Source organism: Papio anubis, chromosome 6 (assembly GCF_008728515.1).
Source record: "Papio anubis isolate 15944 chromosome 6, Panubis1.0, whole genome shotgun sequence".
NCBI lineage: Eukaryota > Metazoa > Chordata > Mammalia > Primates > Cercopithecidae > Papio > Papio anubis.
The window spans coordinates 40,542,360-40,558,683 of NC_044981.1; the positions used below are offsets into that span (position 1 = coordinate 40,542,360).

A 16,324-nucleotide genomic window follows, 5' to 3' on the forward strand; every position below is an offset into this window, starting at 1 on the left:
GCCTCCCACAGTGCTGGGGTTGTTTTGGTTTTTGGTTTTTGTTTTGAAACAGGGTCTCGCTCTGCCACCAAGGCTGGAGTGCAGTGGTGCGATCTTGGCTTACTGCAACCTCTGCCTCCTGAACTCGAGCAGTCCTCCCGCCTCAGCCTCCTGAGTAGCTGCAGCTACAGGCACATGCCACCAAGCCTGGCTAATTTTTGTATTTTTAATAGAGATGAAAGGGTCTTGCCATGTTGCCCAGGCTGGTCTCAAACTCCTGAGCTCATGTGATCCACCTGCCTCAGCCTCCCAAAGTGCTGGGATTACAGGCGTGAGACGCTGCGCCTGGCCCAGAATCTGCATTTCAAATAAATGTCTGCGGTAGCTGTGAGCCGTCCCATTTAGAGGAACAGGGCAGGAAAGACAGTCCTCTAGCAAACAAGGGTGTCCCATTGCTGGTGGCGGGTGCAGTGGTGGTAGATAAAGAATCTTGGCTCAGTTAATCCAAGACGCAAGGGAGGAGTCCTGAGTGACTGGCAGCTTTGTCTCCAGTAGCAGCCCAGTCCCTTATCTTGGGATTTGCAAAGATCCACATCTCTGCTTTCTCATGCATTTAAAAAAACCACACACACAATCGTGTGGCCTTGCTTGGGCTGGGAGAGGGCAGAAGACTTCGTTAGGATTGCAAATGTATTCAGTGAAGGCCTCCTAATTGCTGGAATACATATTAGAGAAATTCTGTAAAGAAAAATTTGCTTGTCACCACCCTCACATGACTGTTTGCATTTACCCTCTGTACCCAGCCTACCCTTGTGCAAACAGATTTTTACATGGCTGCAACCACAGAGCAAACGGTTGATTACTGCTTCATTCCCTTACACATCCCTACATTGATTTTTCTCCCTTCCATTCCACCACCTGTTCTCCAAGGGCTGGATATCGCCAGCATCTCACCCCAGGCTCAAGGGGAATGTCACAGACTCAGGGGCCCTATGGAACTCTAATCCCACTCTCTGTGAGACATTTGAAATAGCCTTGTCATGGCTCAGTTTCCTCTAGTCTACAGTGTTAGGAAGAGGAGCTGAAGCAGGCAGGGGCAGGAAGTGCTCCATGCTGGGAATGATCTCACAGTAATAAATCACGCCTTGGAGCAGGGGCCAGTAAACTTTTTCTGTGCAGGGCCAAATAGTAAATATTTTAGCCTTTGCAGGCCATAAGGTCTCTTTTGTAGCTACTCAACTCTAGCCATAGACCATATGTAAATGAGGGGCATAGTTGGCTATGTTCTAACAAAACTTTATTCCCCAAAGCAGGCCATGGGCCAGAATGGAGCCAGGACTGTAGTGTGCCAATCCTTGCTTTAGAGCAAGCTTGTCCAACTGGTGGCCCAACACAAATTTGTGAACTTTCTTAAAATATTATGAGGCGGTTTTTTTTTTTGCATTTTTTTGTTTTGTTTTTTAGCTCATCAGCTATCATTAGTGTCAGTGTATTTTGTGTGGCCCAAGACAATTCTTCTTCCAATGTGACCTAGGAAAGCCAAAAGATTGGACACTCTGCTTTAGAGTTTTTCGTTTTAATGCTTTTCAAAGCACTGCCATAAATACCGCTTCAGGCAGTTACCCTGCAGGCAGCCTGGACACTATCCCCTTTAACAGAAGAAAAAACTGAGGCCCAGAGAGTGCTCAGCCCCACGTATTGACAGAGACAGGATGCCAAGTCAGGGCTGCACCTGCATCCCATCACAGAATCCCCAACACTGGTCCCTCCTCTCCCTAACTCCAAGCAGAGCAGGGAGGAGGACTTCTGCCACGCCCAGTGGCACCCCAGGGAACACCCCGGAAACACTGGGGCGCTGTTCTGCTGGACGCATGATGTTTTCCACCACTCCCTGTGCAGGCAAGACCAAGCTGAGTCAGCTGGAGGCCCAGCCCTGCCCTGAGGAACAGGAGGAGCTGTCCTTTGGGCTCCAGCTCTGCCCAGGCTGATGAGGGCAGCAGCTGGCTGGAGGTGACAGGGGACCAGGCCCTCTTCCCTCACCAGAGGTGGTGATGCCCACTAGCAGCCTGCACAGCCTAGGCAAAATGCAGAAGTGGCTGAGAGGCATGGCTGAGGTCTCCCCTTGAGGGAGGAAGGGTGTGTGTGTGTGGTATTTTCCACATAGATGCCCCTCAAGTAAAATTCACCATTGGATTGCCTTCCTCTGCAGAGTTAATTCAGCAAACCTGCTAAGAGTGTGATCTCTGGAGCCTGACTGCCTGGGTTCAAATATTGGTTCTGCCTCATAAGGGAGATGTTGGAGGTCATGGAAATGTTCTAAAACCAGATGGTGGTGATAGTTGCACAACTCTGTGTAAACAGTCTACTGAAAATCATTAAATTGTGGACTTAGAAAAATGCTGCCTCCAGCATTGAAAGCTGTGTGATCTTGGGCATATTATTTAACCTCCCCGTGCCTCAGTCTCCTCATCTGTCAAACAGGAATGATAATAATAGTGCCAGACTCCAGATGAGATTTCAATGAATCTGTAACACAAAGATTTTAGAATGGCATCTTGCACCTAAGAAGGGAATGATAAATGCTCTTCCCATGGTGCCTCCGTTGAGAGGGAAAGAAGTGTCCTGGCTCACAGGCACTTCCCCGCACACCTGTGTCTGGGAGTGCCTACACCATGCCTCCACTTGCCCTGCTCCTCCTGGTCTTTGCTTCTACTATTTGTTTTGCCAGGAATGCCCTTTCCTGTCAGCTCGAACGCTAGTTCCACTCAGAGGTCATCTCTCTCCTCTGCTTTTATGCTTAATAATCGTTTATAGCAAAGGCTCAGAAAGGACTAAATGGCATATGGTTAGTTCTGTTCACTCTGGATCTGAGATCCCTGTGCCAGGAAGAGGCGACACTTTGCCCTTCCTGCTCCTATCCACGGTGCCTTGTGTCCTGGCTGTATCCACGGTGCCTTGTGTCCTGGCTGTGGCAACCTGGGTGCTGAACTGAGTCCAACAGCAGGCACCAAGGCTATGACATCCACTGTGGGTCCCAGCACAGTGGCTATAAAGATCAGTGAAGATAATATGGTGAGAATGAAGGCAGGCAAGCTTAAGCAGTGATGGGTGTCCTTCCTTGAGCCTAGAAGCCACCCACCCCCAACCTGGGGGTTCCAGAGTCACATGTCATACACAAGAAATGGATTTCTGTCTCTAGCCGCTGGTTTCCCCTAGTTATAGAGAATACAAATTGCAAAATGAGGCAGTGATAAGATGACCCACAGCCAGAGCCTGGGGATAAGCCAGGGCGGTGTTTTTAGAGGCCTGCAGAGACACACCAGTCTGATTCCGGGGTCAGCGGCAGCTGGCAGTCAGGGAGAGGGTTCCTTGGCCGCCACTGTCCCATTTCTGGCTCCTCGGTGTTAGCCCAGAGACAGCCCAGGTCCCAGGTTGACCTGGCAGGAGCCTGTGGCCCCAATAAGTGACTTGGTGTCACAAACAGGCTGGTAACCTGGTAGCAGCTGCGCCTGTTGTTTTTTCCTGGGCCTCACCTAGCCAGAGCCAAGTTTGTGAGCACCCAGAGAGCAGCCCCCTCTCTGCCACGTGGGCTGGGGAAACAGGGAGTGCAAAGGGTGAGGGAGGAGAACGCTCCTTAGCCCCCATTCTCCAGGAAAACTTTTGCTTCAGCCAGAATGGGGGTGTTGTAGCGGTGGGGGTCGGGGGAGATACCGCAAACCTCCGGAAGCCGTCCCGCTAACAGTAACACAAGCATCGGATTCGCCAAGTGGGGAATTAAACACCTCCAAGGAGGGCCTGGGGTCAGAGGTAGGGGCGGCAAAGTTCTCCCACCTACCCGTGGTGGCGGGGTCCCCTCTTTTCCCGCACCTCTCTCACCGCACGTCCCTTCCCAGACACCCCGGTGCTACGCCTCCTCTCTCCTGCCCGGCGGCTGCTCTTGGCCAGTCCGCAGGTTCCAACGTGTCCCTCCCCTCCGCGCCTCCAGGAGACAGCGCCGCCGGCCCTGCCCTAGCGCCCTTCGTCTCCGGAGCACTCACCGAAGTCCCTGGTCCCCTCCTCCGGGGCCTCCTGGGTGAAGATCCAGGGCGGGTTGGTGGCGTAGAGGGAGGTGCTGGGGCTGGTGGTGTGCTTCTTCCCGAAGAGTTTGCTGAAGGTGCCCTGCACGGTCTGGTTCTTTTTCATGCTGCCGCAGCCCGCGCGGGCGCCAGGGAAGGACCTTCCCTCCCTTGCCCTGCCCTGCCCCGGACTGAACTCCGCACGGTCTCCCCAGGGGACTCTACCAGGCCATGTCCCCCGCCGTCCTCCCCGCCCGCGCACCGGGCGACAGGTGCTGCGGGCGCCGCCGCTTGCCGGGAACTGCGAGCTACCTGGCCAGGTAAGGGGCAGCCGCTCAACCGGGCCCCGCCCCGCCGCCGCCCAACTCCCCAGGCCGCATTCCTTCCCGCCTCCTTCTACAACAGGCCATTGTTGGCCCGGCCCGGTGGGCTGGGGACCTCGCCCGGCCCACGCCCAGCCTGGGAGACGGGCCACCCCTCCCCCAGGTTCCCTCCCGGCACGCCTCCTTCACCCCACTTCCCCCTAGTCCGGGGAAGGAGGCGGGTGAGTTCCCAGCCTCTCAAGGCGATTCGTGACCAGGTCAGTATGGGTACATGTGGACAGCTCTAGTGTCCAACACGAGGGACATGGATGGCCAAAGCGAGCACGCCACGGCATTCTATAGCCCCTCAAAAATGTGGGGACGTGAGACTTCGGGGAACATCAGGAAGTGCCCATAAGAGAAAAGTAAGCTGGGAAAAGCAAGAAAATGACAAACTAATATACCAATCTGATGACGAGGGTGGAAAAACATCCTCATTGACAGGGATGTGGAATGATGAAATCTTGGCATTCTGTGCTTGTACGTCACATTCTTTTTCTTTTTCTTTTCTTTTTTTTTTCCTTTCGACGGAGTCTTACTCCATTGCCCAGGCTGGAGTGCAGTGGCGCGATCTCGGCTCACCGCAACCTCCCGGTCCCGGATTCAAGCGATTCTCCTGCCTCAGCCTCCCGAGTAGCTGGGATTACAGGCATGCACCACCACGCCCGGCTAATTTTTATATTTTTAGTAGAGACAGGTTTTCACCATATTGGCCAGGCGGGTCTGGAACTCCTGACCTCGTGATCCGCCGGCTTCGGCCTCCCAAAGTGCTGAGATTACAGGCATGAGCCACCGCGCCTGGTCCACATTCTTTTTTTTCTGTGAAGTTAAGTGAATATAATTTTTAAAAACCTGAAGTGGGTAGAGCCCACTTAGGGTTGGGTTCACTCTCCAGGGAGACAAGCAGTGGTACTTTAAGGCACTTGAGGTACCATCCTAACCAAGCCAGAGGGGGCTATCCATGGGGGAAGTTTCCTCTGATGAGGATGGGGAGAGCCTGCCTGAAGATGCTGACAGCAGAGGTGCAGGCCAAGTGGGTGGAATTTGATGTTTTCCGGGCAGGAGGGGCCACAGGCTGGTGCAAGTTGCTATTTCTCCTGAGCTTCCTGGGGACTGGGCCCACTGCCACATTTCCCCTCAATTTCCCCCAGATCTTACACGAAAGGCGTTTTTCCTCAACTTTTCATTCTGAAACATTTCAAACCTTCAGAGAACTTAAAAGAATTGTACAATGACCACCTGTATACCCTTCTCCCTGGATTCACCAATTGTTTTCTCTCTCTCTCTCTCTCTGTCTCTCTCTCTCTCTCTCTCTCGGATTCTTTTCCTTTTCATTTTGCTGAAGCTTGGAAGTTGTAGATACTGTGGCCCATTTCTTAGCCTCCCCCAGTACTTCAGCATCGATTGTCTAAGAGTAGGAACATTCTCCTACATGGCCACAATACAACTGTCACACTCAGGAAATCTAACATTGCCAGGCACGGTGGCTCACGCCTGTAATCCTAGCATGTTGGGAGGCCAAGGCAGGTGGATCACCTGAGGTCAGGAGTTTGAGCCTGGCCTGACCAACATGGTGAAACTCCATCTCTACCCAAAATATAAAAAATTAGCTACGCATGGTGGCATGTCCCTATAATCCCAGCTACTAGGGAGGCTGAGGCAGGAGAATCGCTTGAACCTGGGAGGCAGAGGTTGCAGTGAGCCAAGATCACGCCATTGCACTCCAGCCTGGGCAACAAGAGTGAAACTCCGTCTCAAAAAAAAAAAAAAAAAAAAAAAAGAATTTCCCATTTATCCCCTCAATGTCACTTTAGTTCTTTGTTCCTTTTTTTTTTACTGTGATGCAATATTAGCTCACTGCCACCTCCGCCTCCCAGGCTCAAGCGATTCTCCTGCCTCAGCCTCCCAAGTAGCTGGGACTACAGGTACCTGCCACAATGCCCAGCTAATTTTCATATTTTCAGTAGTGATGGGGTTTTGCCATGTTGGCCAGGCTGGTCTCGAACTCCTGACCTCAAGCAATCTACCCACCTTGGCCTCCCAAAATGCTGGAATTATAGGCGTGAGCCACCTTGCCAGCCAAGTGGTTCCATTTGTTTGCAACTTCTACTATATAACTATTATTATTATTATTATTATTATTATTATTATTAGATGGAGTCTTGCTCTGTCACCCAGGCTGGAGTACAGTGGCGCAATCTCGGCTCACTGCAACCTCCACTTCCCAGGTTCAAGTAATTCTTCTGTCTCAGTCTCCCGAGTAGCTGGGATTACAGGTGCCCACCACCACGCCTGGCTAATGTTTGTATTTTTAGTAGAGACGGAGTTTCACCATGTTGGTCATTCTGGTCTTGAACTTCTGACCTCAGGTGATCCACTGGCCTTGGCATCCCAAAGTGCTGGGATTACAGGCATGAGCCACTGCACCCCGTCTATAACTAATATTCTTGAGAGCCACTGTGTGCCCCACGCTGGGCTGTGAAAGAGCCAGAAAAATTAAAGACATTGTTCTTGAGTCCAGGTTGCTGTAGTCTGTGGAGACAGGCAGCCACCTGTGGAGAGCTGGGCAGTGGAGAGGTAACTGAGGAGGAAGGAAATGAGAGGGGGAAGGTGCAGAGCAATCTGGGGGCTGCAGGATCTGGGGAGGGTAGGCAGGAGGCCTCTTCAGGGGCTGAGGATGGGGGAGCTGGGAATTACCCGGGAGGTCATGGCCAAGGTGTGGAAGGCTTAAAAAGGCCATCTGGGTGGCCAGGTGCGGTGGCTCACGCTTGTAATCCCAGCACTTTGGGAGGCCAAGGTGGGCAGATCACGAGGTCAGGAGTTCGAGACCAGCCTGGCCAACATAGTGAAACCCCATCTCTACTAAAAATACAAAAAAATTAGCCATGTGTGGTGGTGGACACCTGTAATCCCAGCTACTTGGGAGGCTGAGGCAGGAGAATTGCCTGAACCTGGGAGGCGGAGGTTGCAGTGACCTGAGATCGCGCCACTACACTCCAGCCTGGACGACAGTGCGAGACTTTGTCTCAAAAAAAAAAAAAAAAAAAAAGAGTCAGGCGCAGTGGTTTATGCCTGTAATCCCAGCACTTTGGGAGTCCGAGGCAGGCAGATTACCTAAGGTCAGGAGTTCGAGACAAGCCTGGCCAACATGGTGAAACCCTGTCTCTACTAAGAACACAAAAATTGGCCGGGCGTGGTGGCAGGCACCTGTAATCCCAGCTACTCAGGATGCTGAGGCAGGAGAATCGCTTGAAAGCAGGAGGTAGAGGTTGCAGTGAGCTGAGATGGCGCCATTGCACTCTAGGCTGGGGGACAAGAGCGAGACTGTCTCAGAAAAAAAAAAGGAAAAAGAAAAAGCCAGCTGAGGCTGGGCACGGCGGCTCATACCTATAATCCCAGCACTTTGGGAGGCTGAGGCGGATGGATCATGAGGCCAAGAGATCAAGACTATCCTGGCCAACATGGTGAAACCCTGTCTCTACTAAAATTACAAAAAGCTGGGCATGGTGGTATGTGCCCGTAGTCCCAGCTACTTGGGAGGCTGAGGCAGGAGGATTGCTTGAACCTGGGAAGTGGAGGTTGCAGTGAGCTGAGATCACACCACTGCACTCCAGCCTGGCGACAGAGTGAGACTCCGTCCAAAAGAAAAAAAAAAGGCCAACTGGAAAAATGGGAATCAACCAAATGTCTACCAAGAGGTGAATGGTTAAATTGAAATAAACTATAGCCAGCTGGGTGCCATGGTGCATGCCTGTAATCCCAGCACTTCGGGAGGCCGAGATGGGCTAATCACTTTAGGCCAGGAGTTTGAGACCAGCCTGGCCAACATGGCAAAATCCCATCTCTACCAAAAATAAAAAAAAATTAGACAGGCGTGGTAGCACATGCCTGTGGTCCCAGCTACTTGGGAGGTTAAGGTGGGAGAATCACTTAAGCCCAGGAGGCAGAGGTTGCAGTGAGCCTAGATCACGCCACTGCCCTCCAGCATGGGTGAGAACGAAACCCTGTCTCAAAAATAAATAAATAAACAAACAAACAATGCCACATCCTATCCACACAATGGAATAAAAATGCAACCCTGGCCAGGCGTGGTGACTCACGCCTGTAATCCTAGCACTTTGAGAGGCTGAGGCAGGTGGACTGCCTAACCTCAGGGGTTCGAGACCAGCCTGGGCAACACGGTGAAACCCTGTGTCTACTAAAATACAAAAAATTAGCCGGCGTGGTGGTGTGTGCCTGTAGTCCCAGCTACTCGGGAGGCTGAGGCAGAAGAATTACTTAAACCTGGGAAGTGGAGGTTGCACACTGAGCTGAGATCACACCACTGCACTCCAGCCTGGGCGACAGAACGAGACTCCGTCTCCAAAAAAAAAAATTATCATAATGCAACCCTAAATACAAGTGAGTCAGCTAGCTGCTAGCTGTGTCCAGTTATCTCTAAGATAAACTGATAAACTTAGCCAAATTCTAAGTGATCTGCCCGCCTCAACCTCCCAAAGTGCTGAGATTACAGGTGTGAGCCAACACGCCAAACGGTATAGTGTGCTACCTTTTGTCAAGGGCAGGAGGTAGGGCAGAGTAAACATGATCTTATTTGTTTCTTTTGGCACAGAGAAACCTCAGAAAGTTACATTAAAAAACTAATAAAAGTAGTGGCTGGGCGTGGTGGGTCACGCCTGTAATCCCAGCACTTTAGGATGCTGAGGAGGGTGGATCACCTGGGGTTAGGAGTTCCAGACCAGCCTGGCCAACATAGTAAAACCCTGGCTCTACTGAAAATACAAAAAAATAGCTGAGTGTGGTGACGGGCGCCTGTAGTCCCAGCTACTCGGGAGGCTGAGGCAGGAGAATGGCGTAAACCCGGGAGGCGGAGCTTGCAGTGAGCCGAGATCCAGCCACTGCACTCCAGCCTGGGCGACAGAGCGAGACTCCATCTCAAAAAAAAAAAAAAAAAAGTGTTTTACACCAGGTAAATGTGTTTCCTATTTAAAAATTAAAGGAAAAGTAACGAGGCAGGAGAGTTTGGTTTGATCCTAGCAACTCAATGTGGTCCATGAACCGACAACATCGGTACCTCCTAGGATCTTACTAGAAATGCAGAATCCTGGCAGGGTGCTGTGGCTCACGCCTGTAATGCCAGTACTTTGGGAGGCCAAGGCGGGTGGATCATTTGAGATTAGGAGAACGAGACCAGCCTGGTCAACGTTATGAAACCCTGTCTCCACTAAAAATACACAAATGAGCTGGGCATGATGGTGGGTGCCTGTAATCCCAGCTACTCGGGAGGCTGAGGCAGGAGAATAGCTTGAGCCGGGGAGGTGAAGATTGCAGTGAGCAGAGATTGCACCACTGCACTCCAGCCTTAGGGACAGAGCGAGACTCTGTCTCAAAAACAAACAAACAAAAAGAAATGCAGAATCTAGGGCCTCATCCCAGACCTTGGGCAACCTCTCTGAGCCTCAGTTTGTTCATCTGCAAAATGGGCTATTGAGGTCATTTTGAGATTCAGTGAGCAGATGAACTACCCAGCAGAAAATCTGTGTTTGAACAAGGTCCCCATAGGATTCAGGTGCATGATAACATTGGAGAAGCTCTGTCCTAAAGTCAGTGGCTATCAGAATGCTGTATGGGATTCTGAGCAGGCAAGGTTTCGTAGTAACAGCTATGTTTTAAGAATGTTCATCTAACAACTGGATGGATGATGTATGGGAAGGAGAGCGCACAGGCTGAGGGGCTAATTGATGGGTTAACTGGTTAGCTAGTTGGTTAATTGATAAAAGCAGGAGGGGACAGGGGCCAGGACGTGTGTGCTGGTGGTGAAAACAGAGCAGAGTTGTTAGTTTGTGGGACATTTCCTAGGAAGAAAGGAAGGGTGGCCGGGCGCGGTGGCTCATGCCTGGAATCCCAGCGCTTTGGGAGGCCAAGGTGGGTGGATTATCTGAGGTCAAGAGTTTGAGACCAGCCTGGCCAACATGACGAAACTCTATCTCTACTAAAAATACAAAAACTAGCTGGGCATAGTGGAACATGCTTGTAATCCCAGCTACTCGGGAGGCTGAGGCATAATATACAGGAACCCAGGAGGCAGAAGTTGCAGTGAGCTGAGATCGCACCACTGCACTCCAGCCTCGGTGACCGAGTGAGACTCTGTCTCAAAAAAAAAAAAAAAAAAAAGAGGCTGAGAGCGGTGGCTCATGCCTATAATCCCAACACTTTGGGAGGCCAAGGCGGGTGGATCACCTGAGGTCAGGAGTTGGAGACCAGTCTGGCCAACATGGTGAAACCGCATCTCTACTAAAAATACAAAAATTAGCCGGGTGTGATAGCACATGCTTGTAATCCCAGCTACTCTGGAGGCTGAGGCAGGAGAATCGCTTGAACCCAGGACAATAAGGTTGCAGTGAGCCGGGATCATGCCACTGCACTCCAGCCTGGGTGACAGAGTGAGACTCCATCTCAAAAAAAAAAAAAAAAGAAAGAAAGAAAAAAAAAGGCTGGACGCGGTGGCTCACGCCTGTAATCACAGCACTTTGGAAGGCTGAGGCAGGCGGATCACCTAAGGTCAGGAGTTTGAGACCAACCTGACCAACATGGAGAAACCCCGTCTCTACTAAAAGTACAAAATTAGCCAGATGTGGTAGTGGGCGCCTGTAATCACAACTATTCAGGAGGCTGAGGTAGGAGACTAGCCTGAACTCAGGAGGCAGAGGTTGTGGTGAGTCAAGATCGTGCCATTGCACTCCAGCCTGGGCAACAAGAGGAAACTCTGTCTCAAAAAAAAAAAAAAAAGAAAGAAAGAAAAGGCTTGGCATATAGGGGGAGAGCTTCTGAGTCAGCTTCTTTATTTGTAGCATGAGAGCAATAACACTGTCCCCTCTTGGGCTTGTCCATAGGGGTGGGAGGAGGAGTCTCTAGAAGGTCTAGGTTCAGCAGTGCGCAGTTCCACCAAACCTGCCAGTTTCATCCCATCAGCCTGGCAGCTTTTGACGCTGAGCTCCCTGGGGCAGGGGCAGGGCCTCATCCTCTGTCCAGCTCAGCACTCTATACTGTTGATACTCAGCCTCCACTCCGTCATCTAATAACCACACCTCACACCTGTCCCCCAGGAACAGAAGCCGCTAAATCACAGGCTCCCCTCGAAACAGACAAAAGCCCAATGCTATCATTACATTTCTGCTCAGTGATTACTCAGTAACCTCCTGAGAGCCAACTTCACAGGGCAGCTCTGGAATGCAGGGTGGGATTGGGGGCCCGTAGTTGCAGTCTCCCCAGAGACCCAAACAGGTCTTTGTCAAGTCTTGTTTTTTTTTTTTTGAGACAGAGTTTCACTCTCGTTGCCCCCAGGCTGGAGTGCAATGGCTTGATCTGGGCTCACCACAACTTCTGCCTCCTGGGTTCAAGCGATTTTCCTGCCTCAGCCTCCCAAGTAGCTGGAACTACAGGCATGTGCCACCATGCCCAGCTAATTTTGTATTTTTAGTAGAGACGGGGTTTCTCCATGTTGGTCAGGCTGGTCTCACACTCCCAACCTCAGGTGATCTGCCCACCTCGGCCTCCCAAAGTGTTGGGATTACAGACGTGAACCACTGTGCCTGGCCAAGTCTGTGGTCTTTCCTCCCACAATGCCAAGGGGTCCAGGCTGGGAGAATGGATTCTTGAGTAGGAGAAGGACAGGCCAAAACATCCCGAGGGTCACCTTAGTCCCCATGCTGGGTCTCTGTGGCTAGCTCTTCAGAGGCTCAATCAGAATTTTCAAATCCCAGATAATGAGGGGATGCAGATCATCCTGCCGGGCCTTTTGTTTCTGGACAGGAGACACCTTATCACAGATCAGCTCCTGAGGCTGTTTCTTTTTTTTTGAGACGGAGTCTCGCTCTGTCGCCCAGGCTGGAGTGCAGTGGCCGGATCTCAGCTCACTGCAAGCTCCGCCTCCCGGGTTTACGCCATTCTCCTGCCTCAGCCTCCCGAGTAGCTGGGACTACAGGCGCCCACCACCTCGCCTGGCTAGTTTTTTTTTTTTTTTTTGTATTTTTTAGTAGAGAGGGGGTTTCACCGTGTTAGCCAGGATGGTCTCGATCTCCTGACCTCGTGATCCACCCGTCTCAGCCTCCCAAGTGCTGGGATTACAGGCTTGAGCCACCGCGCCCGGCCGAGGCTGTTTCTTCAGGCCTTCAGGGGAGGGTGGGCTTCAATCCCGGTGACTTCTGCTTTCCTCTGGGCTGGGTGCATTCAAGAAGAGGGGTTCAGGTTGAGGGGCTCTGGACGGCTGGACTCCTACACATCCCAAGATGGGACTTGGAGATTCTCGAGTAGCTGGTGCCTGTGGTGTAGGGATCTGAGGTCTGCCCTGTTTGTTCAGGGAGTGCTGGGAAGGAACTCATTTTCCTTTTCATCCATGGGCTCTTTGATGGGATTATGATACTGTGGGGAAGATCCTTGACTGCAGACTAGGTCCGAATCCTGGCTCTGCTACTTCTCAAGGGTGTGAACTTGCAGAGTTACCACCTCTCTGAGTCTCAGTTGGTTCATCTGTAAAAGACAAGTTGTTAGAGATTCAGTGAAAGAGTGGGGTAAAGTGCTCAGCAGAGGGTCCAGCTCATGGTAGGTGCTCAGTACCTGTGTGCTCCTTCCCCTGCTTTGTAGGTAGACAAAGCTCCCTACCCTGCTTTGGGCATGGAGATGCTAAACAGAGAACAGCAAAAACACAACAGAGACCATGAGAGGCTGCAGAAGAGCAGTGTCAATTCAACAAAGGACCTCAAGAAGGAAAATTCCATTGAGACCTGGGACACAGGGTGGGGCAGGTGTCTACAAGGTCACCTTGCAGGCCAGGTAAAAACATCCCATGGTAAAACATATCCCACAATCTGAAACAATGTGTGTGTGCACAAGTGATTGTGTCTACATTTTAAAAAATGGATTAAGTACAAAAAGCAAAAATAAAATAAAATAAAAATTCTTTGTAGATTATGGCCATAAATATATATTTGTGAATGGCCAGGGATTGGAAGGGAACAGAACTATGAAGATGGTCCAGCTAGAATGTCAAGATTACTTATGGATTTTTGGGGTTTTTTTGTTTGTTTGTTGGTTGGTTGGTTGGTTTGTTTGAGACAGAGTCTCTCTCTGTCGCCCAGGCTGGAGTGCAGTGGTGTGGTCTCGGCTCAAAGTAGCTGGGACTACAGGTGCATGCCAGCACACCTAGCTAATTTTTGTATTTTTTAGCAGAGATGAGGTTTCACCATGTTACCCAGGTTGGTCTTGAACTCCTGGCCTCAAGTGATCCACCCACCTCAGCCTCCCAAAATGCTGGGATTACAGGCTTCAGCCACTGCACCTGGCCACATATGAGTTTTTAAAAACTATTTAGTGATGTGTCCTGTTGCTCTATCATTTGTTTTAACTTAAAACTCAACAAATAAAAATAACATAATTTAACATGGAATGCATTTTTGTTTGTCTGTTTGTTTTTGAGACAGAGTCTCACTCTGTCACCCAGGCTGGAGTGCAGTGGCACAATCTTGGCTCACTGCAACCTCTGCCTCCCAGGTTCAAGCGATTCTTGTGCCTCAGCCTCCCAAGTAGCTGGGATTACAGGCACCCACCACTACGCCTGCCTAAATTATGTATTTTTAGTAGAGATGAGGTTCCATCATGTTGGCCAGGCTGGTCTTGAACTCCTGGCGTCAAGTGATCCACCTACTTTGGCCTCCCAAAGTGCTGGGATTACAGGCGTGAGCCACCGTGCCTGGCCCATTTTGTTTTTTTTGAAAAGCCTTAGAATCAGAATTAGCAAGATTCCCTGGTGGTTCTTATGCAAATTAAAATTTGAGAGGCATTGTTGTAGAATACAAATAAAATAAAATAAAAAGCCCTAGAGCAGAGGGCAGGGGGGCCTGGAGATGTGGATTCTAGTGCCACCTCTGCCACTAAACTCCTGTGAGACCATGAGCCTTCCCGTGCCTCAGTTTCTCCATCTGTACAATGGGATGGTGGCGTCTAATACTCAGGTGTGGTTTCACATCTGTTTAAAACGCTTGTTGGCTGACAGGACAGAGGAAGAACAGCAAATGAGGCTGTCTTTTCCCTCCTGTGTGAGGAGGCTACTTCCAGCTCTGAGGAAAGAGGGGTCAGGAATGGGAGAAATGTTTCAAGGGAGCGTGGCGAGCTTTTCTTGGGCACGGCATCTCCTCTGTGTCAGGCTCTGTGCTCAGGCTATGGGAGGTCCTACCATTCAGCTATGTAGAGCCTCAAGAAATCACACAGTCCCACACCTGCCTCACACGTTCTGGGGATCAAATTTTGAACTGGGATTTGAGGCCTGGGTAAATTCAGAGCTCAAAGTTCCAATTCAAGTTGTGGGACATCGGCTGGGAGCAGTGGCTCAGGCCAGGTGCAGTGGCTCATGCGTGTAATCCCAGAACTTTGGGAGGCTGAGGCAGGCGGATCACAAGGTCAGGAGTTTGAGACCAGTCTGGCCAGCACAGTGAAACCACGTCTCTACTAAAAATACAAAAATTAGCTGGGCGTGGTGGTGCGCGCCTGTAATCCCAGCTACACGGGATACTGAGGCAGGAGAGTCACTTAAATCCGGGAGGTGGAGTTTGCAATGAGCCGAGATTGTGCCACTGTACTCCAGCCTGGGCGACAAAGCTAGACTCCATCTCAAAAAAAAAAAAAAAAAAAAAAAAAAGAGATGTGGGATGTCAGCTTGCCTGAAAAGCAGCTTGTCTTCCCCTCTCTCTGGTACCTGGAGGGACCAGCAGCTACACCTGTCATTGTGTCATTGGCTGGGCTTCTTCTCTGTGTCAGTCACAGAACCCACTACAGCCATATCAGCCCTGCGAAGGAGAGGCCCATATGTTCATTTTATGGATGGATAAAGAAGACTTCAAATGATGCTTACTTAGACTCCATTACCAATCAACTCGCTCTTAGGAATGTGCCCCAAAGAATCTTTCACACAGGTCCGGAAGGGTGCATGGATGTGACCTCATTGAAGTATTGTTTGTGGGGATGGGGAGCTGGAGGCAGCTGGGGGTCCACCTCCAGGGGAGTAGACAGGTAAAATGGGGTGGGTGGACGACGCAGCAGCTGGAAGTGAGGAAGGAGGTGCTTAAGTGGCAACACCAACAGCAGGGAGTCCCACAAGTAAACAACAGAACGAGACCCAAAACACACAATATCACTTATGCAAATGAAAACTACCTGCATATAAAACAACAATATATATTTTGCAATAACACATATGAACAAGAAGATACTCATTAAGCATATTCAGATGGTTGCCTTTGGCTTGGGTGGGTGGGAAGTGTGGTTGGAAAATGGAGATAAGGAGAAAAATTAACACAAGAAGAGAGGAGGACCAGTGATGATAATGCATCGCTAAGCAAGGAGTATGAATAACTCAGCCCTGTGTACTTGAGGTCCAACAAAGGACAAACAAGTAAAGATCAGAGAGATTAAGTAATTTGTCCAAATTACACAGCAGGTAAAGAGGGGTGGAGAGAATGTCCAGATAACCAGGCCTATTTAGGGCAAGGCAATAGCAGGACGCTTAAAACCATTAACCTGCACCTTAAGAGCAGAGAAGGCAGGAGAGGAGGCTGTGTGTGAAAGGTGTGGGGGTGGTTAGAGAATCCTTCTGTGCTCCAAGTCAGCCCTGAGTCTCCATGACTCTCTTCGTTCTTCCCAAACACCCACTGGGCACTGTGGGGTATGGGCCACAGCCCTTACATTCCAGGGTCTTTGATGATGCATGAAATGAGGTCATCCCTGGAGTTGGCAGGAAAGTCAGAGAAGGAGGTACTCCAGGAGGCAGGATTGAATCAGGAGTTATCAGGGTTTAGAAATTATAACATAAATCACAGCATCTACCAGGTAGTAGGCGCTGCTCTAAGCTCACAAAGTCCTCATAAGCCTTCAGGG

At 50.5% G+C, this 16,324-nt stretch overlaps 1 protein-coding gene across 1 annotated transcript in view; it reads right to left on the bottom strand.

The window, feature by feature from the left end:
- The window catches only part of C6H6orf132 (chromosome 6 C6orf132 homolog), a 37,629-nt gene extending 32,669 nt beyond the window's left edge, over positions 1-4,960 (bottom strand). Inside the window, exon 1 of the mRNA XM_021937259.2 lies at positions 4,017-4,960. Coding sequence (XP_021792951.2) covers positions 4,017-4,161 — 145 coding nt within the window. The 5' untranslated portion in view covers positions 4,162-4,960. The remainder of the gene's footprint in view (positions 1-4,016) is intronic.
- Between the last annotated feature and the right edge of the window lie 11,364 nt (positions 4,961-16,324).